Source organism: Macrosteles quadrilineatus, unplaced genomic scaffold, assembly GCF_028750875.1.
Source record: "Macrosteles quadrilineatus isolate MER2022 unplaced genomic scaffold, UCM_ALF_1.0 Scaffold_1__1_contigs__length_201487025, whole genome shotgun sequence".
Classification (NCBI taxonomy): Eukaryota; Metazoa; Arthropoda; class Insecta; order Hemiptera; family Cicadellidae; genus Macrosteles; species Macrosteles quadrilineatus.
This window is the reverse complement of record NW_026542594.1, coordinates 54,768,928-54,796,004: the sequence shown is the minus strand read 5'-3', so window position 1 is coordinate 54,796,004 and position 27,077 is coordinate 54,768,928. Positions and strand designations below refer to the sequence as shown.

Here is a 27,077-nt window from a genome sequence, read left to right as displayed (position 1 = left end):
CGCCTTGACTACTTCCTTCACCACTTCCTACGTCGCGGACCTGTTTTCCTCCCTTCCCATAGCATTTTAGGATTGCAGATACCCTAATCTTATCGTCATAAACAGTCCCCACACTCCGGACTGCTCGCATTTACTACTTCCTTCATCACTTCCTACGTCACGGACCTGTTTCCCTCTATTCCCATAGCATTTTATGATTGCCTATACTACTTCCTTCACTACTTCCTACGTCACGGACCTGTTTCCTTCCCTTCCCATAGCATTTTAGGATTGCAGATACCTTAATGAATTCAACATTTAATGAATAAACAGATCCTAGACTTCGCACTGCTACCCTTGACTACAATGTATCGAGTAATCTTAAGTATAATCTTTGCTCAATATTAACAAGTGATGTTTTTCCTTTTGTACTGTATTTGTAATTTCCTAGTATACTGTGGGTAGTTGGCTTATTATGAGCACATGCTAAAACTTCAAATCTTTTGTTTACTTTTTACTTGTTATTTAATTCAGCCAACATGGTTACCTAGCAACCCATAAGACTAATGTTAAAAAAATGTGATTTTCAGTTTCATTTTTCTACGGATTCCTGAGAGACTTTTTTAACGCCATATAGATGTTGGCACTCACCGATATGGTCTTTATCACCATGCAAAATTTGAAAACGATTGATTCAGCCGTCTAGGAGGAGTTTGCGTATTACGAAATGCATAAAAGTCGACGTATAAGAGCTTCGCTCGCTTCGCTCGCTCCGCTCAAAAAACATTTTCCAAGTTTGATCAAAATATGTTCACAAACAAGCAAACTACAACAGTTTATTTATTCTCCATAAGAATAACATGGAAATTTTAAATTTACAATTTTTTGGAATTTTCTCCGTAACCATTAGGCGCATAGTAACGCTTCAATATACTAAATTATTTGTTTTTTTAAGCTCTACAAAATGGTTTGGAAAGAAATTGCTAAATTTTATGTTTTTTAGGTCAAAAATGGGAAAAACCTATTTTTACCCCATAAAACCCCCGTAAACCCCCGTTCCCATGGTCCGATCATGCTGGATCGCGAACTCGTTAGAATAAACATACGTTTACACGTTTGTACCAAATTTCATCAAAATCGGATCATTTTTAATCGAGTTATCGTGCTGACGGACACACACACATATATATATATATATATACTTTTGTGCCCACCCGGTTTGGCAGTCACCGCGCTGGTAATTTACTCGGTGTGGCAGTCACCAGCCCGAAAGCCAGTCAGCTCTCCCAAAAGCCAGTCAGGTATGGCTTCCCGTGCACTTTATACGTTTGAAAACAGCTTAACCGGTGCTGCTGCCTGTGTCGGTAAGCGTAACTGCAATACCAATGCGGAGGGAGACTGTCTCATCGTGTGTTCTATCGTGGAGTAGTGTAGCCAGTACGGCACCCTCCTCGCCTACTTTGTAACGGTAACACCCAGCGGTCGGTAACCTTCGTTTACTCCTTGTTACTATTGATGTTGGGATAGTGATTAACTACGTGTTAATGTTTAAACATGTTCATATTCCAAATAAAGATGATGCACCTCTAATAAGGAACTACGAATATTAATTAATTATAAATGGTTGAATCTTAAAAACCTACCCGGTCATCATCCCATATTTTAAGTTTTTTTTTCACCTTCAGTAGAAATTTTAATCAATATCTCCTTTATTGACGTACAATCAGTGTGTCCACGGACCGGGAAGATCGGGAATTATACGGATTTTCTTTATCTCGGGAAACATACGTGAATCTTCTCCGAGATACGGAAACTGTTTTTTTACGCTATTGCGTAACGCGAAGGAGGAACTATTACATGTGGCAACGATATTATTCTATCTGATAAGAATAACCACGAAACTACACTCGATAGATAAAATATGTTTATAATAATTTTAATTTTACAAACAAACCATTACAGGAATTCTATTTTGGGACGGATGAAAGATAAGGAAGCAACAAAAAGTGGTCACGAGTGCAAATACGGGGGGGGGGGGGGGGGGTACACCATGACAAACGCCAGAAACGATTATTTGTTTACTTTTCAGATTCCTTATCAAATCTCTCTCTCTCTTTCTCTCCCTCCCTCTCTCTCACTCCCCCCCCCTCTCTATCTCTAACGATGTACAGTTTGTGGACTTTACTATTTAAGTTTCCCTGCAATTATTTCAGTTCAATCCTATACCTATCCTTATGGTTTCCTTTCTATTGTTTTTTTTTTTTTTTTTAAATAAATAGTAAAGCTGGCTAAACAATGTTTTTATTTTGTTTTCTTGAAACCAAGCACTCTTTACCATCCGGTATTCTGCAGAGTAAAATGTTTAACACTGTGTTTATAAAAATTGAACGGCCTCACAATTTCGTGTTTTATTTTTTTTAGTAATAGTAACTTGGATATTTATATATACCAATAAGTGCTGCAAGCTGTAATGAATGCTTCTGTTTAATATCAAAATAAGTTAAGAATTAATTTTTGATAATACATCGGTCATTGAATACCAACCATAATGTGATGGAGTTGTGGCTTAAACTTGCAAATACATTAGAACCTCGCTCAACTGGGATCGGATCAACATGATGCCTATATATTATATTACCTCAGAAATCCCAAGAAAATGTTTTATGAATTGTGTTTTTCAGTCTAATATTTCGATATGAACTATATATCTATTTACGGCAATTTTTATCTGCAGTAGGTTCCCCATTATTGAAACATTACAGTTCATTTGACAAAAATAAGATGGAAGCAAAACGGAGAAATATCGATCAGTAGCTTCAAGGTCAAGCTATACGCTCGCATCTACAGACTGACAATCTTGCACTGACACTGACATACTGACAATCGTCTGCTCCTGTCTGCTGTCACAACACTACAACATTTTGTGGTTGGGTCGTTAAGTAATTAGTAACCATGACCACTTGTGGATGGAGAGAAACCAAAGAAAGAATAGAACAAAGAGAAATAATAAGAGGGGTTTTACATCATTGTTATCTTTATCTTATTTTTATCACTGTTGTTATTACCAGAAAGACTTAAGTACAGTACTATGATTTTATAGTGTTTTATGAGTTACGGTATTTAATATTTTTATCACCATACTTCTGTTCTGAAACATCATGTAGTAGTAGCCTATGATGACTACGGTATCAGTAGTCTACTAGTCTAGATTTCCTTTTGTTTTGTTCTTTACGTGTTTATTGCTGTACAGTAAGCAAGTTTTGTTTTGTTTGAGTAAGCAAACGGTGTAGTTTTTATTACTGAACCAAGGTTAATGACATAACATATCATGGTTGCGCAATACCTATTGTATTTTGACTATGTAAAATGCAAATTTATAACCACGTTAACGTCCATTTTTGCAGAGTGTCCCGGAACGGCATTGTTCCTGAGTAAGCACATATCTAAATATCATATTTAAATTTTCCAGAAGTCCGTAGTTACTCACATAGCTAAAAATTTTTGGGCCTAAATCATTTGAAACCTGTACATAACATATTTTTGGTCGAGTTTTCGACCACTGGACGACCACTAGTTAAATATAATTGTATTACAACAATCTTTAGCCTATAGTAAGCAATATAAGCTTGAATCGGACTTATCTGCCTTCAGCTAATCCATCATATGATAGTACGTTAGAGAGTATGCCCATGCTGAAGTTTTACTTATACTTGAAGAATGACTTAATTTAGTACCAAGAAATAAATCACACCTCTTTCATACACTGTACTATGCTGTTTTAATGCTTTGTAGCGGACATATTTTGATCCAGTGGCAGGTGTTTGGTGTTTTGAATACGAATACTGAATGGCTCGTTTTAAGATCATATCATTACGAATCGTATCATTTTAAGATTGTCTTACACGAGAAATGCATTTTCCATTTTTAAATATCTCAGGTAAATATTTTATGAAATAACATTATTGCATTGTTTGACAATGATATTGTACTTAGGAACTTAAATAAAATTCAGGAGGTCAGTTATCAAACATAGAATAGCCTTAAATAACGTTAAGTATTACTAATTTACGTTAATCAAAACCAGTAGTCAATAATTTAGGTTTGTTGCACTAGATTTAGACACTTTACTTTATTTTGGTAAATTTTAATTACGTTACTGATCAAAAACGCAAACTGCGGACTTGCATTTGCTATTTTATATTCAGGTCGGATTTATTTAAAACTAAACAAATACGAACTCATTCGTGGTCCAAAAATCCCCCTCTTCCAAGTAAGGCTATAACGGCACATTAAAAAACGAGAAAGTTGAAATTCTCAGAACTCATCTGAATGTTCGTCTACCTCTTGGCGCATCCCTTGCAGTGATTCTTCAATGGTGTCAGACTCCGACCAGCTTGTCGTGTGTCGAGTGCTCGAAACTGTGCAAATTTGACTAGTAGAGTAGCAGTCATCTTCTATAGAAATAAAATTACAGTTTTGTCTGTCCATTGCGTAGAATCATGCAGTTTGTTTGGTTATTTTTACGTTTCATAGCCTAAGAAAGCCGAAACGAGTATCATCTCAATTTCTGTCTGTCTGTCTTTCTGTCATTCTGTATGTACCGACAAAATGTAAATTTACGCTGCCTACTCCGAGAAAACTAGATTACAGTATGCTATAGTATAAACATCTACCATATCCATAATAATGTTCTACCGCTGCATCTAAACAGCAGAAAAAAGTAAATCACCAAAAATTCGCACAATACGACAAATTATTTATAAATAAAAAACATAAGCATAACTGTAAACAATCCTATTTTGTCACTTCCAATTGTGTATCAAAGGTTTTTGTTGCGGCTTGGTTCAAATTAGCTGTTGTCGTAAATGAAAAAAATATAATAGTGCTGCATTCTATTGGTAAACCCTATAAATCCTTAATGCTGTTGAATATCATAGAACCAACTTGTGTAATTGAAACAGCAGGTAAAATTCTTTAATTGATTTCAAATATGAATACTGATAATGTTAACATGGGAATTCCCAGGGCCACTTGGGTGGAGCCCGAAAGGATCTGAGCCCGAAAGGACCTTTGAGATAATCTGGAATGTGAGCTATCTTCATATCGAATTAATGCGTAATTGAACTTCAAACAAACAAGCACACAAACTTTCACTTTTATAATATTAGTAAGATTAGTAAGATAAGATGTATTAATTAAATATTGATTACTAGCTGTGTGCCCGTTCTACGTACGGGGATCTTATAGTGGTCAGTTGAAACCTTCCTATATAAAGAACAGCTGATGGTTTGCATATTTTCAGATATACTGGCCAAACTATTATATAGAAACAAATACAGTATCTGACAGTTTCAAGTAAAAAAAATGCGTAATAGATCTATGTGGGGTACACTTTTATATCTGATGGCACAAACAACTAAATGATTATTCGACTGTTTAATTCGATATATCGTTTGGTTAGTTAGGTTAGGTTAACCTTACCTAACTAACCAAACGACATAAAGTCAAAATACTATATCTCAACCTCGCCATTAAACATTCAGGTTAGAAATGTCGATACTTCCCCTTTTTTTAAAGGGAACATTTATTATTATCGATGATTTTTTTCTCGATATATCGATGTTTTTGTTTTCCGATCCATTACAAATTGACAACAAGAAATGAAACTATTCTAAGCTAACCTAACATAACCAACCATACTTGCTGTACCATTTAAAAATTCTCTTTGGGTTTGAATATAAAAGGCAAGTTTTAAACGCGGAATTTTTAAATGTTACAGTAAGTTTGGTTAGTTATGTTAGGTTATTTATTTTAGAACAGTTTCATTTCATTAATGTTTGTTGATACTGAACAATATTTTTCGTCATTGTCAGCTGATATGTTTCAATTTGTTAATATCGATATATCGAGAAAAAAATCATCGATAATAATGAATGTTCCCTTTAACAGGAAAGTACCGAAATGTCACTATCAAAGGTGCTCTTTTCCTGTCTGTACGGAACACTGAGTAATATGCGCTACCAACTTATAAATAATTGTTTAGGCCTACGAACCCAAGAGATGGGCAATTGGTATATTGGCTCTATGGTCCAGCGAGCAACACATAGCGTTGAGAAGACACATTGGAAAAGCGATTTGAGCATAATCCGTAAACCTCTGTTACAATCACCCACTGCAGTTGTCACTTTACACTTTACACAACCACCATTGAAGTGCCGTCAGTGAGTTGAAACCTTTTATGTAAGCTATTGGTAACGCTTATGTAAAAAATTTAAGTTTCCCAGCCATAGAACACTGATTCAAGGTCTTTTCCCCGGTTATTAAAACTAAATAAAATTTGTATACACAAAATAGCTCTGTTTTTATTTACGGTTACCCTACACATTATTGCACTTGCGTTTAATTAAATCCGTTATGTAAGGAAAAACTGTTTTAAACCAACTTGGTTTGGATTTGCTTTTGAAACGTGATCGGAAATGATTGCAGTATTTGTAAACAACATTCAATGTAAACATATCAGTGACAGCTAGAGAAAAATAATCTTGATCCGAGCAGCCGTTCGCTATTTCATAGATGATTATGTGATAAACATTGTGAGAAAACTTGACAAAAATCGCACAAAATTGGGTTTTTAAACGTCCGTAAGTTTTTTTACAAAGTAGTGAGGCCATATTTTAATAGCTTAAGACACTTTCGCCAATCCAGTGAATACATTAAAACGATTCGGATCTTTACTCTCGTTTTTTAGGAGAAGGCCGCGTAAAATGGCTTTTGGGCCGTGACAGACGGAAGACAGACAACAACGGAATTGAGATAATAATTGATGATTGAGATAATAATGGAATAATTGAGATGAGACTTGTTTCGGATTCTTGAATGTATAAAAGGTAAAAATAACCTAAAAATTGATGATTCTGAGCAATGTACAGACAAAACTCTAATTTTATTTATATAGATTAGTACCTGTGGTGATTTCCATTAGAAATTTATTGAAGTAAATAAACAACAAAGCTACAAACCATCCGACCAGTGTTTTTATTTAAAAAGTACGTAGGCTTATTTGATTGGCTTTGTTTTCTGAACTAAAATATCTATTTCCTGATCTACTTTTAGTTCCTGGTTTCAAAACATAATTTGGCAAAACAGTTATTTATTTATTAAACAACTTGTTCGGAAAATAACTTCAAAACATTGGAGCACAATTTTAATCATAAAAAATTTTGAATTCTAATAAACCTAGCTGCCGCACCCGTGTTTTACATCGGATAGGATTTTGAAGAGAAAAAGTTTGATACACGTCACATATTTCAAATCCCACTCCAAACACGTCATGTTAAATACGTTTACTTCCTTAAATTAAGAAAGTCACAATCTCCAATTAACAGGCTCGTAGCAAAAATTAAAAGTTTCACAATTCGAATTGTTTCTACCTTTTGGACCGTAAAATCAAAGCACTGCATTTACAGCTAAATTCATTTAACATTCTGTTATCTACATTCTTCAAAAATGTAAACATTGTGAAACTTTGGAATCCCATAGGGCGTAACTCAAAGAAAACACGTTAAAAGTAATCGATATATGTGTTAACCAGGTACAGGGCTACCTCTTGAATTTATATAGATAATAAATCGAAAAATAAAGAAAATATAAGTTGATTGATTATTGTCTCTTATAAAAGGATAAACAATCAAGGAACGTAATTTGATTAAGTAACCACACATCACTGAGTCTATATCTTCATTCTTTCTTGTAAATATCGATTTGATTGTGGCTATATAAAATAGGGAAGTAAGATTTCACTGTACAACGAGCTCAGTAAGCTCGAGAACCAGCAAGTTGGAAATAACCAGCCGAACCTTCAAACATCCAGTGGCTCGCTAGTCGCTACCCCAGGTCGGTCGGTAGTCGGGTAGCCCATCAATGGAACCCGTTAGGCTCGCCCCTACCTCTCGTCACAAGAGAGACAAGAATTTTGCCTTGTTCCACGCGCCTTCGATTGTTTGAGGCGGGAAAACTATCTATGTGCTACGGCCCGCGCAAAAAGGATATTGTTTTCGTATTAGTTGGCCTTTGTCCAAGATGACCGTGACCGTTAGCTTTTATGGACTCCCTTAGAGAATAACTCAAAACTACTAAGAACATTTCTAATCCCACAGTATACTAGCTATTTAAATTATAATCATCACTTTGGTGTTTGAAAAAATATTTTTGGAAGATAATTTTGCAGCTATTTGAAATTATCCAAGATGGCCGCTTGCCTCCAAGGACTCAACAATAGGCCTACTTGTGCTACTATAAAGCAATAACTTCCCACCTTGCGCTTGCGAATTAGCTCGTTACATATTTGTATCCACAGTTGGCAGGACGACCATTATAAGACGACCAAAGATTACATTGGCATTTAGGTATTTAATCTGTAGAATAGTAATTCTTTGTTAAGTAATCTGGAAGACAACTAATTAAAATGAAGTGCGAAAGATTGGTTATGAGAGTGCTCAATGCATAATCCGGTATTATGAAGCATAATCCGTTTGTTTGAGGTGCGTATTTTCAAGCTTGTAGAAGAAATAAATAGTACAAAGTAGAAGGGCAGGGGTGAAATTGACTGAAGAGACGGGACACCCGGTGGATTTTCAGTGACTGGATTCCAGTGGTATGCGGTAAAATATATAGTGACTGGCTTAGCAGCACAAATTTTACGTGACTGGCTTTCCCATGCAAATGCGGTGGTGACTGCATTAGCATAGCATTTTTTACGTAATTATATTTTAGTATTTTTAAGAAAAAAAGAGATATATACGTTCAGATATGTCTAGGCTTAAGATATTTACCAATATATATTATATATATATCATAGTCTTGAAATATATTGGGGGGTGCAACTGACTGACTTCCAGTGTATATTTCATGTGACTGGCTTCCCGGGCGCGGCCGTGTATATATATATATATATATATATATGAATTCGAACGGATGGTGTTTTTGGCCTCTAGGGACCTCAAAACAAACAAAAAAATCGTTCCCGCGTCCAGGTCTTACCATGAGTACTACGGTAATAGCTTATCCCTATATGGGAAATTCGCTAAAAATAAAGATTTAATAAGAAATAATTCAATATGCAACTCTTTTTAAGGATAGTAGTAGTTAAACTTAACACTTACCTTAGATATCTCTGTGTGTCCCAAGATATCATCTGGAGACGTAGGCTCCTCAATCCACAATGGTTTGTACACTGCCAACTGTTCCATCCACTTCACTGCCTGTCCCACATCCCACTTCTGGTTGGCATCCATCATCTAAACAAAAGAATCAGGGCCGGATTTAGAGTCTGTGGGACCCTAGGCTGAGCTTGTGGCACGGCAAGAGGGGAAACCTCCCTCAGAAAATTTTGTAAAATCTAACTTCAAAAAGGCACTTTTTAAAGGCCTTTTATGTGCTTAACTAGGTTTTCGTACAAAATGAGATAATCTCAATTTTTTTATATTGATAAAACCAATTTTGTATAGAGTTTAAAATTTAAAAAATCCAAGAAAGTGTAAAAAATATTCAAGACTAGCTGTGTGCCTGCCCTACGCAGGGGAGTCTTGTAGTCAGTTGAAACGTACAGTAAAACTACAGTAGCTGTTGCCTGTCAGCTTCGACCGACATACTTTTGAGTTTTATTATGAAACGGCTGAAGTTGTGACTTCACTACGGGCTAACATGACCAAGGAGGGATTATGTCAAGATATTGCCACAATCATAACAGACGATGATGATGATGTCTTTGCGACCACAGGGGAATGTAAAGATTGCCAAGATCATGGAAGGCACAGATGATGTCTTCATTACTGCAGAGGGATTTCAAGATATTGCCAAGACCACGGGAGGTGGTAAGTCTTCGTGACCACAAGAGAAGGACCTTTCAAATGATATGAAGAGTATCTTAAAGAGTAGCTCAAGAATAAGCTTGGAAAAAATTTGGCGCTGTTCCGTTCAGTAGGTGGGTACTAGTTAAGGTAATACGGTACTTAACTTCAAAGTCCTTTTTTTTAACGTTTTGACCCACCCTATAAATACAGTTAAAGATAATTAATTTTTTTCACCAAAATTGTTGGGGGTGATTCAGGGGTGTCCATCCCCCCTAAGGCTTTTGACGCAAATTCCCTCCCAAAATTGGTCAAGACAAACCTGCCCAATCCAGTCGTATAGCTTCACTCCATATTTCAAGTGTCACTTTAACCGTAAAACTGTTTTTTTTTTTGTAAAATGTGAATAGTTAGTAAGAAATAAAAACATTTTCCAAGTTTGATCAAAATATGTTCACAAACAAGCAAACTACAACAGTTTATTTATTCTCCATAAGAATAACATGGGAATTTTAAATTTACAATTTTTTGGAATTTTCTCCGTAACCATTAGGCGCATAATAACGCTTCAATATACTAAATTATTTGTTTTTTTAAGCTCTACAAAATGGTTTGGAAAGAAATTGCTAAATTTTATGTTTTTTAGGTCAAAAATGGGAAAAACCTATTTTTACCCCATAAAACCCCCCGTAAACCCCCGTTCCCATGGTCTGATCATGCTGGATCGCGAACTCGTTCGAATAAACATACGTTTACACGTTTGTACCAAATTTCATCAAAATCGGATCATTTTTGCTCTGGTTATCGTGCTGACGGACACATATATATATATATAGCTGACCCGGCGAACTTCGTATCGCCTAAGTTATAGGTTTCCCCTAAGACAGACCGATGGAAAGAAAGTACCGTTACGTTTAATTTTCAAGATGATCTCGTTCGCATCGCTCAATCACGTCCTGGTTGAAGTTCGTTCGCTACGCTCACTCACCTTTGGGTTGGAGCTCATTCGCTACGCTCACTCACCTTTAGGTTGGAGCTCGTTCGCTGCGCTCACTTGCCTTCAGGTTAGCTCGTTCGCTACGCTCACTCGCCTCCAGGTTGAAGTTCGTTCGCTACGCTCACGCACCTTTTGGTTGCAAATTAGCTGTTGTCATAAATGTAAAAGAAATAATAGTGCTGCACCCTGTTGGTAATCCTTGTAACTTTAATGCTATTGAACATCATAGAACAGAACCAACTTGTTTAATTGAAACAGCTGTTAAGATTCATTAATTCCATTTCTCATAAGGTTAACATGGGAAACTCCAGAGCCACTGGGGCGGAGCCCTTTTAAGAATTTCGAAACGGGAAATAGTTTACGTCCGATTCGCATACCTACAGAATTTACACACCAAATTTCATAACGATCGGTGAAGTCGTTCCGGAGGAGTTTGCAGACAAACACTGTGACACGAGAATTTTATATATTAGATATATATATATATATATATGAATTTGAACGGATGGTGTTTTTGGCCTCTAGGGACCTCAAAACAAAAAAAAATCGGTCCCGCGTCCAGGTCTTACCATGAGTACTACGGTAATAGCTTATTCCCTTTATGGGAAATTTGCTAAAATGGCATAACATTTTCAGTTGATGCTAGAAATTAAAGTAAATAAAAAAAAATTAAATTTTATAAAATTCTCTTTGGTTTGATTGAAGCCGGTGTTTAGTAAACACTTAATCGAGGAAAGATAATGTCAGTTGCAAAATGAGTTAATTTAAAATATAAAATTTTGCCTACTACTTTTACTTGTAGTACCATAGTACTTAGTGCATTCCGAAGTAACCATGCAAGAAACATACGTAAAAAGAGGGTACAAATTTGTTCAATAGGATGTGAACCCTAATTGCAATATCCAAAATTAATGATGACTATAATATTGTTGTTGCTACTTCTCAGAACTTTAAGATTGGTAGAAACTGAAAATCATGATTACAAAATTTATCAACAAAGCAAATCATGTACTGTAGTTGTGGAGTTCTCTAAACATTTTAATTATGTGTATACAGTGGAGTCCCGATAATCCGAACTTCGGTAATCCGAAAGTCTGCTTAATCCGAAACAAAAAAATATATTTTTTTAGAAAAAAAAATTAAATTTTTAAAATTTAAAAAATTTTTTTATTTAACTTTTAACACAGTTAGCTGTACTTCGTCAAAGTATTCTGTAGCGGCCGGGTAAGTTGGCCTTTTTTCTAGAGTATTTTAGTAAATATTTCACCATTTTTGTAAGTAACATTTTTCATTTTCGTCCCGGGTTCAAATCCCGCCAAATCACAAATGCATTTTATTAAGTGATAATGCTGCAGCCACTAGGTCTAGTATTAAATTGTCAATTATCAAAGACAAATAAAAGAATAGTCAATTTCAGTACAACATTTCAATAACTATTTATTTACCCATTTTTTCAATATTACAATTTCTCGTTCCAGTTTTTGTATTTCTTCCAACTTTTCAAGCTCTATTTCCATTTTCTCCTGTTGCTTGATGTTATAGATTTACTTTTTGTTTTCCTTGAACTAATAGAAGTAATGCTGGTTTGTCTCAATGCTATTCCTTGTATAATCATTGTTTCCATTCTCAGAAACATTCTTTAATAATTTGTCAGTATCATTATTTTCTTTCTGATCAGGAGTTTGGAGGTTTAACTTCCCTATTACTTTTTCTGTAAGACATGGTTCTTTTTTAGTTTCGGCACCAATATCAAATTGTCAATTATCAAAGACAAATAAAAGAATAGTCAATTTCAGTACAACAATTCAATAACTATTTACCCATTTTTACAATATTACAACATGTGATAATTTATCTTCACAAATAAATCATACAACAGAAATATAAAGATTAATCAATTATCATACATATAGGGCCTATATGAAATTAGTCATTAACATCTTTCCCCTCCTCAGGTAGAATGGCAATTTTTGTCATCGGACGCCGAAAAGTACCTTTTCATTTTCAGTGTTCCAAGACTTTTGACTTCATCCATCCAAGCTTTCCACTTCAGACTAAGTTCAGGTGTCACAACATCATCCCAACCTAGTTTTGTTCTCAAATATCCTGAACCAGTAGTCTCCCTTTTACTGTGGTAGGGGCAATCAGACCTAGAGGATCAAAAATTGACATAGCTGCTTTAAGAATCTCTCGTTTCGTCGGATACTCAGATTCGAGAAATTCAAGTTTTTTGAAATTTCGATGAAACACAAAGCAGTCGGATTCAGCGTCCCCCCATAATCCAAGTACTCGTTCTGTAGGAAGTCGAGTATCGGGCATCAAATATTTGGCTTGGCTGGCTTTCAGGTTTTCAGGAATTTTCGAAAGTACTTGTTTTGAATTAGACATCCAGTTACAAATTTGAAACCCTCCAGCTCTATGTATCTCAATTATTTCTTGAACACGTCGTTTAGCTTCCTCTTCTGTGTCAGTCGAATCCAGCAGGTCGTCCATATATTCTTTAGTTAGTGTGGAATTACTAGCTTCAGGATACAAAGAGTGAAACTGTCTTGCATTGTGGTTTACAACAAACAGTGCAGAGCTTGGTGAACATGTTGCTCCGAAGGTCATCGCTTTCATTATGTAGGTATCTGGGGGTTTGGTTTTGTCTTTTCGCCACAGAAATCTTTGTGAGTCAACGTCTTCATCTCTTATATTTACTTGGTGAAACATCTCCATTATATCTCCCACGATAGCAAATTTTCCTAACTGGAATTTCAACAGCACAGATGGCAATGGATTCAAATAGTCAGGGCCACTGAGTAGTGCATCATTGAACGAAACTCCGTGAGATTTAGCAGCAGCATCAAAAACCTATCTTATTTTTTTAGGTTTGTTCGGGTTCGATACTCCAAAGTGGGGTAGATAGAATGTCCGACCTGTTATGATAGCAGCTTTTTCAGGGCTGAGTTTTCTAATATTTCCTTTTTCGATATATTCGTCAATCTTGGTTGTATAAGCTTCTTTAAATTCCAGATCTTTTTCCATTTTCTTTTCAAGAGTATTTAATCTTCTCAGAGCATTGTCATAGCTTGGAGGAAAATTAAATTCGTCATCTTTCCATAAAAGACCAACTTCGTAATGATCTCCTGTTTTTTTATGGTATCCTCAAGGATTGATACTCCACGTTCTTCTTCTATGGACAATTTCAGGTTATTTGATCTTGTTTTTCCATATTTTTCTTATTCAAAGGATTTCTTTACCATGTCATGAAGCAAAGATTCTTCATATGAGAGTAGGGTAAAATTCTCATCCACACGATCTCTGAATTGTGCACACTTCCCATGTAGAGTCCAACCAAGAAGGCACCATGACAGTACTGGGGCGTTAGTAGGACCTTCAATAATCTTACGGGTTAGAATAAGGTTACAGTTAGTTGTCTTGGCCTATCAAGAGAGTGGGCCTGACACTCACTAATGGAAGAGATTGGTTGATCGAGTCTAAGTGTGGCCAGTTCTCCCTCATTTTAACACTGTCTATTTGTTGGTGTGGTAACTCTAAACTGGACTGAGTTCTAACCCCTTTCAATGTAAAGATTTCATCCTCGTAAAATCCTTTTATTTTTAAATCTATTCTCTTTGATTGAGATTCAACTTGTCTTGTGTTGTTAGACCAACATGTTGTCAAAGGAACAATCTCACCCTTGATACCAAGTTCATCGGCAATTGATGAATCCAGAAGTGATACAGTCGAGCAGTCGTCTAAAAGGGCATAAGTATCTACCTGTTACTTGGGACCGTAAAACGTGACAGGACAAACACGAAGGAAAACACGGTTTGATATGTTATCTTCAAAATGATTACCGATTACTTCATCTCTGGTTTTTAAATCTCCCTAATTTATTTTCATTGGATGTCGTTCAAGATTGGAGTTATGTAAGAGACGGTGATGGTACAGCTTACAACCGTTTATACTACAAGCTCTTTTAGACTTACAAAATTTAAGTTGATGTCGTCTGAAACATAAAAGCATAGCTTTTTCTCACCTACCATTTTCCACCTTTCGGAAATATCAGCTTTCCGAAGTATAGAGCATTTGTCATTTTCGTGCTTACCACCACAGAACTCGCAGGTAAGTGGGCCAACTGCGGGAACTGCTGCTTTTGAAGAGTTGGTCAACACAGGTTTGAAGTCATTTTTCTTTCTAGTCAGGACATCCTTGTTTGGATGAAAATAGATACTCATGATAGAACATTGTCTCTCTAACCAATCTGAAAAATAAAAAACACATACTGCTCTCATGTTGAGCCCAATGGTACTTCATTTGATAAGGCAATTTTCCTAACAGTTCACTGAGTAGTTGAGGGTTTGTCATGTAGTACTCCATGAAGGGACTCAGCTGTAGAGGTAAAGTTAAGAATGGTTGTAGAAAATTCAGTGAGGCCAACAATATCGTCTTCTGTTACAGGGGCTAGCATTCTAGTTTGGTTCATCATAGACTCAATGATAAACTCGGGCTTACCGAAACGCATCTGTAACGTTTTAATTATGGCATGCAAGTTTTTACTGGAAACAAAAAGAGGTTTCACCATTTTGAAGGCTTCGCCTTCAAGACAGTTTCTAAGTCTAGCTAGATTGTCATCATCAGAATACAATTTTACGGTATTTTCAAATGCAGAAAAGAACATAGGCCACTCATCTGGTCTACCACTAAAGTTTGGTAGTTGTTGCCGGCAAAGAGAGGTTGGTTGAATAGCTTTTTTGACTGAATCTGCTAGTAATTGTGCAGCCGTGGTCATAGCGGATGATGAACACTGATGAACTGTCGGTTCATTATCATTCAGCCACTTTACGACTTTACTCTCAGATTCTCTCCCCTCTCTCAGAGATATTAAGCTTTGGCCTAGGCTTACCTCAGATCCGCAGACTTGACTACCATTTGCCGATAGTGATTTCATAGAAGCCCTTATTTCCAGCATTTGTTTATGTCGCTCTAGCTCCCTCTCGTCTCTCAGCCGTTGTCGCTCCATTTCCTTCTCCAACTGTTGTCGCTCCATTTCCTTCTCCAACCGTTGTCGCTCCTTATCTTCAATTTCTCGTTCCAGTTTTTGTATTTCTTCCAACTTTTCAAGCTCTATTTCCATTTTCTCCTGTTGCTTGATGTTATAGATTTACTTTTTGTTTTCCTTGAACTAATAGAAGTAATGCTGGTTTGTCTCAATGCTATTCCTTGTATAATCATTGTTTCCATTCTCAGAAACATTCTTTAATAATTTGTCAGTATCATTATTTTCTTTCTGATCAGGAGTTTGGAGGTTTAACTTCCCTATTACTTTTTCTGTAAGACATGGTTCTTTTTTAGTTTCGGCACCAATATCAAATTGTCAATTATCAAAGACAAATAAAAGAATAGTCAATTTCAGTACAACAATTCAATAACTATTTATTTACCCATTTTTACAATATTACAACATGTGATAATTTATCTTCACAAATAAATCATACAACAGAAATATAAAGATTAATCAATGGTCATACATATATATATAAAATTAGTCATTAACATCTAGCCTTAAGTAATGTGAAAAACAATCCCAAGCTCGTGCCTGCGTCCTAAGACAAGAAATTTTTTTTTTTTTATTAAAAAATTAAAATTTTTTATCCTAAATTTTTAAAAAATAAAAAAAAAAAAAAAAAACGTTTAATCCGAAATATTTTGTAATCTGAAATGGGCCCGGTCCCAACCATTTCGGACTAACGGGACTAGTGTATCACCTTGTTTTAATAAACATGCATATTTTAAGGCCCAATCCAACTACATGTTAAGCAATTTAACATCATAAACAACAATTTGTTAAAATATATTAAAACATTTTAATTTTACAGTTTCCACAAGTCTATGAGGAAAATAATTCCCATCCCAGAAGCATGATGTTTACAACTAGAGGGAAGAGGTTAATACAGCAACGGTTATACAATATTACTTATTTCCTGTACAAAATATTGCAAACGAGCTCACTTATGAAGTTAAACGGGGCAAAGCCCGCGGGTACAGCTAGTAAATTATATGTGAAATCAATATCAAATCTTTTTTGATTTACTACAGTACCCATGTTGTGCGATTATTTTTTACCTATTCACTTTATATGTATGTTTTTTAGCTAAATAAACGTCTAAGCGTATCATTTGAAAGTTAAATCGTATGGGTACAGTATTTTCATACATGCATCAGTGCCATATAATTCGTACTAGATAGCCTTATAAGTTAGCTTAGCTATAAAAAAAGCTATTTTCCAAACTTAGAGGTCCAATTGAATTTTGTTTCTGAAACCAAAATGGGGGTGTGTAACTATACAACAGATTTAAAGATTAAATTGTTCTCTTTGGTGTCCTCTATGTTGCAAAGCACGGGTACAGCAGCTAGTCTTATATTTTTCACTGCCTTACAAAATGTAAAGTACATGACTGACTCACCAGTATTCTGTCTGGTCCAATGATTTCTCGGACCATTTTGGAACGTTTGATGTCGTCCTCCAAGTTGTCTCCTACTTTGATCTTAAAAGCGCTGAATCCTTGAGCCATGTATTTGCTCAGTAGAGAACGCACTTTGTCTGATGAGTAACCCAACCATCCTTCAAAACATCAAACCAATTGGCTTAGTGAGACAACAATACCTATTGGAGTTTGAGATATTTTTCATTATTAAAAAGGGGTTTCAGTAGTTTTACAGGTCGTAGAGTTTACTTTAGATATACATACAAACAATTATTTTTTATATCACATTAATGACAGAACGATTTGGCACTTTAACCCTTAAGCGCGCACGCTCATTTTTTTACACTGGAGCATACGGGGGGGTTAAAGGTTTTTGATATTTAGCTCTTTAAACTTTAGACATAATATCTATACAGTAGAGTCCCGCAAACTCGGCACTCGATAACCCGGCAGTCTGGATAACTCAACCATCACCTGGCTCAGAAACTTAGTGATTTTTTGAGTCCGAGTTAAAAATGGACTCAAGCCAGCGCTAGACACATCATTCGCAACTCATACCAAGGATTTGTTGTACTAAATCTGATGACTTAATACTGACTTGTAATAAAAATATTAATAAAAAAGGCGATTAAAAAGCTTAAAAATTGTATTGTTCTTATTTTTAACCCTAGTTCCTGATAACCCGGCATTTCACAAACTCGGCACCCTTCCAGTCCACATTACGCCGAGTTTGCGGGACTCTACTGTATTCATTTTCTTTTGCAGAAAAGACATATAGTCTAGTAAAATTATGATTTGACCAGGGCAAAATTGCTTCATAAGCCATTGAAGTGGTATTCGACTCAACAAATGTTACTTTACAACATATCCAAAATCCGACAAAATCCGACCATGGGAAAGTGTCTAAAAATACATTTTAAAATGGGGGCTATTTTTCTTAAGAGCCATTTATTTTAAAATACCAATAGTCAGATAAATATGGGATATGGCCTTAAAACAATACAAGAAAACATTGTATGGTTTTATTTGGTATAGTGTTGGGTGTGCAGAGTGACCTACTAAGAGTTGCCAAAAATCGGGCTACAGAAAATCCCCTCAAATGACGATTAAAAATGCAGGTTATCCCCAACATTGGATACATCAAAAAATATATCACATGCATTTTTTTGCATATTTTTTAGATATTCACTTGAGATTACCACCGATATTTATTGTGTGGTTAGTCCTTTATTTTGATAGGGAACACATTTTGGCCGCCATCTTGGATCTGCCATATTGGATCCGCCATATTGGATATAAATATATTTTTTTAAACGTAATGATAGTGTTGTGACACATCATTATACATTAGATTTTCACGCTGATTTCAATGCTAAAATCCGTTTAAAAAAATATTTTTTGTTTTGAAGATATATTCAAACGAAAATTCTCCCTAATACATTTCTTATGGACGTTAATTTGAACATTTTTTAAGTTAATTTTTCTTATATCTCCAGTTTTTACTAACACTTGCAGTTTGTTCTAGCCTTAAAATATTCGGTGATAAAAGTGTTTTCATTTGAGCTATTGATCATTAAAATCGGACATGTTATAGACGAGCTACAAACCCTAACACAATATTAAATTTAACTTTTTAGAAATAAGTTTTTATTATTTAGTGAAAAAACCTCATTAAATAGGAAAAATACCTTAAATAAAAGTCTTGAGGATTCCACTAAATATTATTGTTTAATTTATCAAACTTTGAAAAGTAATTAATAATTAATTGTTTAGAGAAAATAAAAATGAACCACTTTGGTTGAAAAGCCTAAAAGAATGTCTCTTTGTTTATTTTTCTCTTCATAGCAACCAAAATTAAATAAAACTCTTTAAAACATCTGTCAGCTGATAAATCTGTCAGCTCACTACAGGAGCCCCCTACGGGAAGTCCATGGAGTTTTTGGAGGGTTCCGAAAAGTCACAAAAATAATAACCAATAACAAAAAAATAATAATAATAACAGCAAGGACAAAGGCAATTTCCATCAAACTGAAATTGGATTCTTGAATGTCACTTTTCTTCCAGACTTTTGAAAATCCACATCTTTTGAAGTTTGAGATACAGTTGAGGGCTTAACTTCATCATTCTGAAGGACATAGGCCGGTTTAACTCGGTCAAGACTAACTTTCACTTGAGAACCATTCACTTTTATTGTAATAGTTTTACTGTCTTTCTTGATCACTGGATGAGGTCCGGTGTATCATATGGATGTTGTAAAGATTTTCTCATAGCATCCACTCTCAGAAAAACGTGCGAACATGTGTCCAAATCACGAAAAATGAAGCTTCGGTTAATGCCGTGTCTCTTGATATTTATTGGTTTTATTGATGAAATCTTGAATCGTAATCGAGACACAAAATTAGTCGGATCCTCTAAGGGTGCTAGCTGGGTTGTTGGCATAAAATACTCGCCAGGGAGGCGTAAAACCTCTCCAAAACCATTTCAGCAGACGAGGTGTTCAGGTCCACACGGAAAGCATTTCTTATTCCAAGAAGCACTGTGGGTAAGGATTCGACCCACGTGGAGGCGGAGTGGCACATGATGGCCGCCTTGAGTTGTCTGTGAAAACGTTCCACCATGCCATTTGCGCACGGGTGGTAACTTGTTGTTCTTAATCTTGAATATCCACACAATTTTCCCAACTCAGCAAAGAGTGCAGATTCAAATTGTTTACCCTGGTCTGTTGTTATTCGCAAGGGAACACCATACCTTGATATCCAACAATTGAAAAGAGCTGACGAGACTTCTTCGGCAGAGATACCTTGCAAGGGGTGTGCTTCCGGCCATCTGGTGAACCTATCTACTACTGGAAGACAGTAACGAAGATTTCCAACTTGGGGTAATGGGTCGATGATATCCACATGAATATGTTCAAATCTACAATTTGGCAAAGGAAAATCGTTGATAGGTGTTTGAACATGATGAGTAATTTTTGAACATTGACACTCCCTCGACAGGACAAGGTCTACTCTTTACAATCACGATTTATTGAAGGCCAAACATATCTTGAAGTTAACATTTTATTCATGGATTTTATCCCAGGGTGACTTAAGTTATGGATTGAATTAAACGCTTCTCTGCGTAAACATTTGGGGATATACAATCGTTCTCTACCGTTCTTTTTATCGCAGTAAACGAAAACATCAGAGCCGGGAACTGGAACTGGTTGAAGACAAAGTGAAGTACTGTTTTCGAGAATAGACTTAAGTTCCTCATCATTACATTGAGAATCTACCAAGAGATGCAGATCAATTTTACTAGTCTTGTTGGCAGAAATAGATTCTATCCTAGAAAAACTGTCTGCTACTATGTTTGAAGCACCAGAAACATGTTGAATGTCAGTTGTGAACTGTGAGATAAATGAAAGATGGTTAGTTTAAACAGGAGGTAGTTTGTCCTTCTTTTGTTGAAAAACAAAAGTGATGGGCTTGTGATCAGTATAGACAGTACAGGAGTTAGCTTCTAATATATGTCTGAAATGTTGAACAAACGAATAGATGGCAAACAATTCCCTATAATAAGCGGGCCAACTGGCTTGCTTAGGTGTTAGTTTTTGGGAAAAGAAGGACAGAGGTTACCATATTCCATCTTGATTCAATTGTTGTAGTACTGATCCTACTGCAGTATTCGATGCATCACAAAAAAGTGTTAATTTACCATTAGCGTTGGGGTGACAAAGTAATGTAGCTTCGGCTAAATGATCCTTACATTTACTGAATTTTTCAGTCGATACATCGGTCCAAGGGACTTTCTGATTCCCTTTTAATGACGAAAGGACTGTGTGGAGAGGGGCTTGAAATTCTGCAGCGTGAGGAATAAACCTGCGGTAAAAGTTCAACATTCCCAAAAATCGCCTAAGACCTTTGGCAGTTTGTGGCAAAGGATAATTCTGAAGGGCGTCAATGCGATCAGGCACAGGCCTGGTTCCGTCAGCAGTGACTTGATATCCCAAAAAAACTACTGAGTCAGTGTTAAATACAGATTTCTTCACATTTATAAGGACGCCATATTTGACTAACCTCTTGAACAGAATACGGAGGTGTTCTTCGTGCTTGACAGGATCTTTTGAGAAAACAAGGATATCGTCAATGTATGGGAAACAAAAACTTAGTCCCTCTACATCTTCATCAATAAACTTTTGAAAAGTTTGACCAGCATTCCTCAACCCAAAAGACATGAACGGGAACTCAAAGAGACCGAATGGGGTCGTTATTGCAGTCTTGGGCACGTCTTCTTTATTAACTGGGATTTGCGTATATGCCTTTACAAGATCTATCACAGTGAAAACTTTACTACCGTGTAAACAATTTGAGAAATCATGTACATGTCATGGATATGTCGAACAGGGTAAGAATCTGGAATAGTGCGGGCATTCAATGCTCGGTAATCGCCACATGGTCGCCACTCATTGTTCTTTTTAGGTATACTTGAAGGCTTCGTCTCTGACCGGGATTCCGGATGGACTGCGTCAAATTTAATCAATGAAGTGGTGATGACCATGGGCTTTTGGAACGACACGCAGTTCCATTTGCTACCATGGATTCAAACTGTAATTTGGCAATTTTATATTTATCCGGAGCTAACCTTCTTGGTCTTGATGAAACTGGTGGGCCAGGAGTCGTATTTATGTAATGTACTGTGTTATGAGGAATAAATCTTGATACTCCTAAAAGTTTTGTGATTTCTGGAAATTCCAATAACAGTGGATAGTTTGATGGGTCGGAAGTAATTAATTTAATACTAAATTGCTGAGTATTCATGAACTGACATTTACTTTTTAATTGTGTAATGTTAATGTTGTCAATTAAGAAACCGTTACTACAATCAGGTAATAAAGAATAGTGAGCTAGGAAGTCAGAACCAATAATTGTTTGAGTGCTTACTTTAGCTATTATGAAATTCCAGACTAGAGTTCTTCGTAGACCAATATTTAAGTTGAGACATAAACTACCATAAGTGGGTATTTCAGAGTTATTTGCAGCTCTGAGTTCTATCCCGGATGGTTTTAAGGGTCTTTTGACTAAATTTAGTGGTATACAACTTACGTCTGAACCTGTGTCTATCAGAAACTTATAGCCAGAATTGTTATCAATTACTTGTAACCTGTTGCTGTGGTTGCTGTCAACTCCGGGTGATTCATGAGTTTGGCGTCTAGGCACATGACAACTAGTCGACACCGCATCTAGTTGCCTAGTTCGTTTTTTGTAGAAGGGTAAGAGCAAGGAGTCACGCATTTGGTGGCACGTGATCCATAACCGCAGTAGATGTTATTGTGGGGTGAGTTACTAGGCTGTTTACTGGACTGGCTTTGACTTTGTGATCTGAACTTACTATTTTTATATGTCATCAAGTCATCTGAAAGACAGTTAACTTTCTCCTCCAGCATTGAAAGTTTCTCCAAAATTGCCTCAAAACCTCCTCCTTGATTGAGATTGTTGTGACTATGTGGGGTCTGAGAAAAGGTATTCGTTGGCTTACCTCGGTTTGACAAAATAGCGTCACAGCTCATTGCAGGTGAACTCAAAGGTTGAACCTCCTGAATCTTGTCCGCTGTAACTGCCAATGATTCGGTACTGACCCCAGCGCCTAACTGGGTTTGCAGGATGCCTTGAATATGCGCAGGAAGTCGCTGCATCCAGATGATCCTCAGCAAGTCATCTTGAACGCTGCTGCCAGCTAACGATTTCAGTCTTCTGAGAAAGTGGGATGGTGTATCTGTCCCGAGTTCTTCTTCTACGAGTAAATGCTTAATCCTCTTATGTTCTGAGACTGATAATCTTCTTATCAGTTCTTTCAGGCTCGTGTAAGGGTTTTCCAGATTTGGGTTTGAGAGTAAATCCTCTATTTCGGAGGCAGTCATCTCATCTAAGTGTGTCACAACGTGTGTGAAACAAAGGCTCTCATCAAAAATGTGCCATAGAGAGAAAATTGCCTCAATCTGTATGAACCAAAATGCTGGTTTCTCACACCAAAAATGGGGAAATGTTAACTGTGGAGATTGCTTTGAAGTTGTGTTGTAAGACAGTCTTGGATTTACTGAATTGTTTCTTTCTTGAGTTTTCTGATTCATTGGATTAACCAAAAAATCTTCTTCTGAATCATGATTTTGTCTTGAATATTCAGAGTCAACTCCAATGACATCATTAAGCTGTTTTCTGAGATCTTGAATTTGCTCTTCCATAAGTTTTAGTCTTGCCAATATTTCTTCATTGATTTCCATTATGTGTTCTTGATGTTTTCAAATTGGGGTCACCAATTTTAGTGAAAAGAACCTCATTAACCCTCCGAGGGTCCCTAGTTTTGGCCTTAATGTTTGCCTATTTTTTGCGCATTTGGAAGTTTTTATTAAAACGGATCTGAGAAGCTTAAAAACAATGTTAATTCTACTGTTCTATATACCATTTTGTTTGGAAAATTATGGGCTTCAATATTATAAATAAAACATAAGGAACATTTGTTCCAAAAAAAATTTTAAGGAAAAAAAAATTTTTTTTGAAAAATTTTCAAAAAGAAAATAGGTTCGCGCTCAATGAAATTGTATAAATTATAGGCCTATAAATATTTGAAAATAGCCACTTTGTTCTAAATTTTATGAGGATTACAAATATATAATCATATAAGGAAGTAGATTTGCAAATAAATAAGTTATGGGCAAAAAACAGATTTCGGTACATAGCGTTTAGCTAAGAATGCATAGCCTAACCATAGCTAGGAATCTGGCTGATAATTTACATCAATATCACTACCTACTTCTTCAGGATCATCAACCAGCCCTTCAAAATCACTTAAATCTTCTTATAATGCACCACGTATATCACTACTTTTGATTTTTAACACTCAAACAATGATAAACATAATAAAACACATCAGTCATCGGTCCGAGGTTAACTAACCTGTTTACAAATACGCACGTCAGCTGTCTGCTACGATTACGATCGGCTCGGAGAACATACAGCGCTTAGAGACAGACCTTTAGAAAGCTTAGAATCTAACAAAAAGAACGATACCTAACTCGATCCAGTTCAATCCGATTTTGTCAGTCATATAGAGCCTTTGCCGTAAACAGTGTTTGTGAGTCGAAAAATCGAGACAAAACACTACACAAAGTGTGTTATGTGTCGATTTTTCGACACATAACACTCGGAGGGTTAAATAGGAAAAATACCTTAAATAAAAGTCTTGAGGTTTCCACAAAATATTATTGTTTAATTTATCAAACTTTGAAAAGTAAATAATAATTAATTGTTTAGAGAAAATAAAAATTAACCACTTTGGTTGAAAAGCCTAAAAGAATGTATCTTTGTTTATTTTTCTCTTCATAGCAACCAAAATTAAATAAAACTCTTTAAAACATCTGTCAGCTGATAAATCTGTCAGCTCACTACAATTAAAAGATGTATATCTCGGGTTGCTAATATGTCACCAAGTTCTTTCTTGTCTCAAATTACTCAGTGGATGTTTGGCTTTAATTTGATATATCACTTAATAAAATCTGACAAATTTAAAATGAGTCATGAATCTTTATTTAACGGTAATTTTTTTCTTTTACAAAATTTTTATTTAGTTTAGGGCATTTATCCCCAATTCTAATTACTCCCAATAAGTAATCCATAGCTAAAACAAAAGTCAATAATGTTACTATTTATTTAAGACTGTAAAGATTTTTGGGAGTTATTTAGAATTGGGGATATATATCTAAAACTAAAGACAAATTTTGAAAAACAAATGATCTACTGTTAAATAAAGATTTATGACTCAATTAAAATTCATCAGATTTTATTTAATGGTTAATACAATTAAAGCCAAAGATTCACAAAGTAATTAGAGACCAGAATGAACTTGGTGACATAGTAACAACCCGAGATATACATCTTTTAATAAAAACTTATATCTAAAAAGTTAAATTTAATATAGTGATAGGGTTCGTAGCTCGTTTCTAAATCATCCGATTTTAATGAACAATAGCTCAAATGTAAAACCCTTTTATCACAGAATATTTTAAGGCTAGAACAAACTGCAAGCGTTAGTAAAAACTGGAGATATAAGAAAAATTATCTTAAAAAATGTTCAAACTACGAAACGTCCATAAGAAATGTATGGGGGTACGACTTTTTGTTTTGTAGTCTTTTTGCATTGCCTGCTTTGATATGTTTACTGTTTCATACTATAGTATTCATAGTATTCATCATGTTTACTGTTTCCTATAATAGTTATTTTTTCACATATTTTTTCAAACGTCTGAGAATAATGTCCTTCTTGGTGAAAAACTCGTACTACCGTACAGTATCTGATATACCGCCAACCCTAGAGTGATTATTGAAAATGGTCCATTCTTCTTTTATGACCCATTGCGCAACTGTCGGTGTAAACAGAACGGACTGTCTTGTTCTGCTTCTTGAGTGGAGTGCCAGATCAATGAATGTAAGAACATTGAAACAAAATGATAACAGTTATTCAAATGAATAGTTATCCAAGAAAACTTATTAAATTTGGTTCTTTTTTAGTAACTATGGAAACTAAAATGTACATACAAATATGCCCTTATCGTTTTAATAAAATCTATTCTTGTATTTATTTGATATTTCAACATCCAATCTGATATTTAATTTATGTATATGTGCTTTCCGTTATCCCATACCGCCAAAAGTCTTAAAACAAATATCACAAAAATTTGAAATTTTGCCGCCATTTTGAATTTGATTTTTTAGTAATTTCCCATGGTCGGATTTTGGATATGTTATAAAGCATTATTTTCTGTACTGAATACCATTTCAATCGCTTGTGAAGCAATTTTGCCCAGGTTTAAGGGTAATTTGTCGTATTTTGCCTGGACTAATACACAACCACTATACAAGAGGTAGGGAGAAAACAGATGTATTGCAGCACATATTGGCAAAAACCTGACATTCACATAAATTAAATTGTATAAAGTTTTTTGATAAGCTGCCTGAAGAAGCAAAATTAGTTACTTGTAGTATTTAAAAAAATAAACTGTATGACTGGATAGTTAAAAATCCTTTTTACAAAATTGAGAATTTTATAAGTTGTGAAATAAATATTAAATTTTGAAGAGCAAGTTAGCTCTTGTTTTAATGTAAGTAGTTATTTAAAAAAAATTTAGATATATTGTACTGTAAATACCAAATCTCCTTGAAACTATGTATAACAAATTACGTGTCCTATTTCTTTTATAATTACTAATGGAAATAAATATGTCTTATTCTTAACACAGCGTCATATGCCTGGATCTTACCCGCTTTTTCAGCGACTGTTTATTCAATACTTATTGCATAAAAAATTTCATATTCATCTTCTTTGTGAAATTACACATAATTATGGTCAAAGAAATGTACGATATATTCAAATTTTCTGAGTGTTTAGAATGGACTTTTCAGGAAAAACAACATTCATTTTCTAATTCAGAGGGCTATTTGCGGTTTTGTTTGCTCAAGATGTAGTCGAAATTGCAAATCAGCTTCTTCTAAGACTTTCCGAAGTAGGCATAATAGTATTGACATGATATAGTACATGAGTGTAGAATATTAATAAACATTCCACATCTGCAACGGCATGTTTAGTACTGGTAATTAAAATATTTAACACTTTTAAGACGATTGACGATTATGCACTCTCACACTTCTTAGGTCATGTAAGGAATAATTGCTTTTAATTTATAATTGGACCTCTTTTACGAATGCTTTGGATTTCACAATACACCTTTATTTGTCAATATCATACAGC

General features: G+C 35.3%; 1 protein-coding gene across 2 annotated transcripts in view; it reads right to left on the bottom strand.

Moving 5' to 3' along the window:
* The window catches only part of LOC128983109 (mitochondrial enolase superfamily member 1-like), a 148,463-nt gene that overhangs the window by 14,064 nt on the left and 107,322 nt on the right, over nt 1-27,077 (bottom strand). For both annotated transcript variants that reach the window (XM_054402271.1, XM_054402272.1), the window contains exons 7-8: nt 17,277-17,434; nt 9,141-9,275 (exon numbers count right to left, since the gene is read on the bottom strand). In XM_054402271.1, the coding sequence (XP_054258246.1) occupies nt 9,141-9,275; nt 17,277-17,434 (293 nt within the window). The remainder of the gene's footprint in view (nt 1-9,140; nt 9,276-17,276; nt 17,435-27,077) is intronic.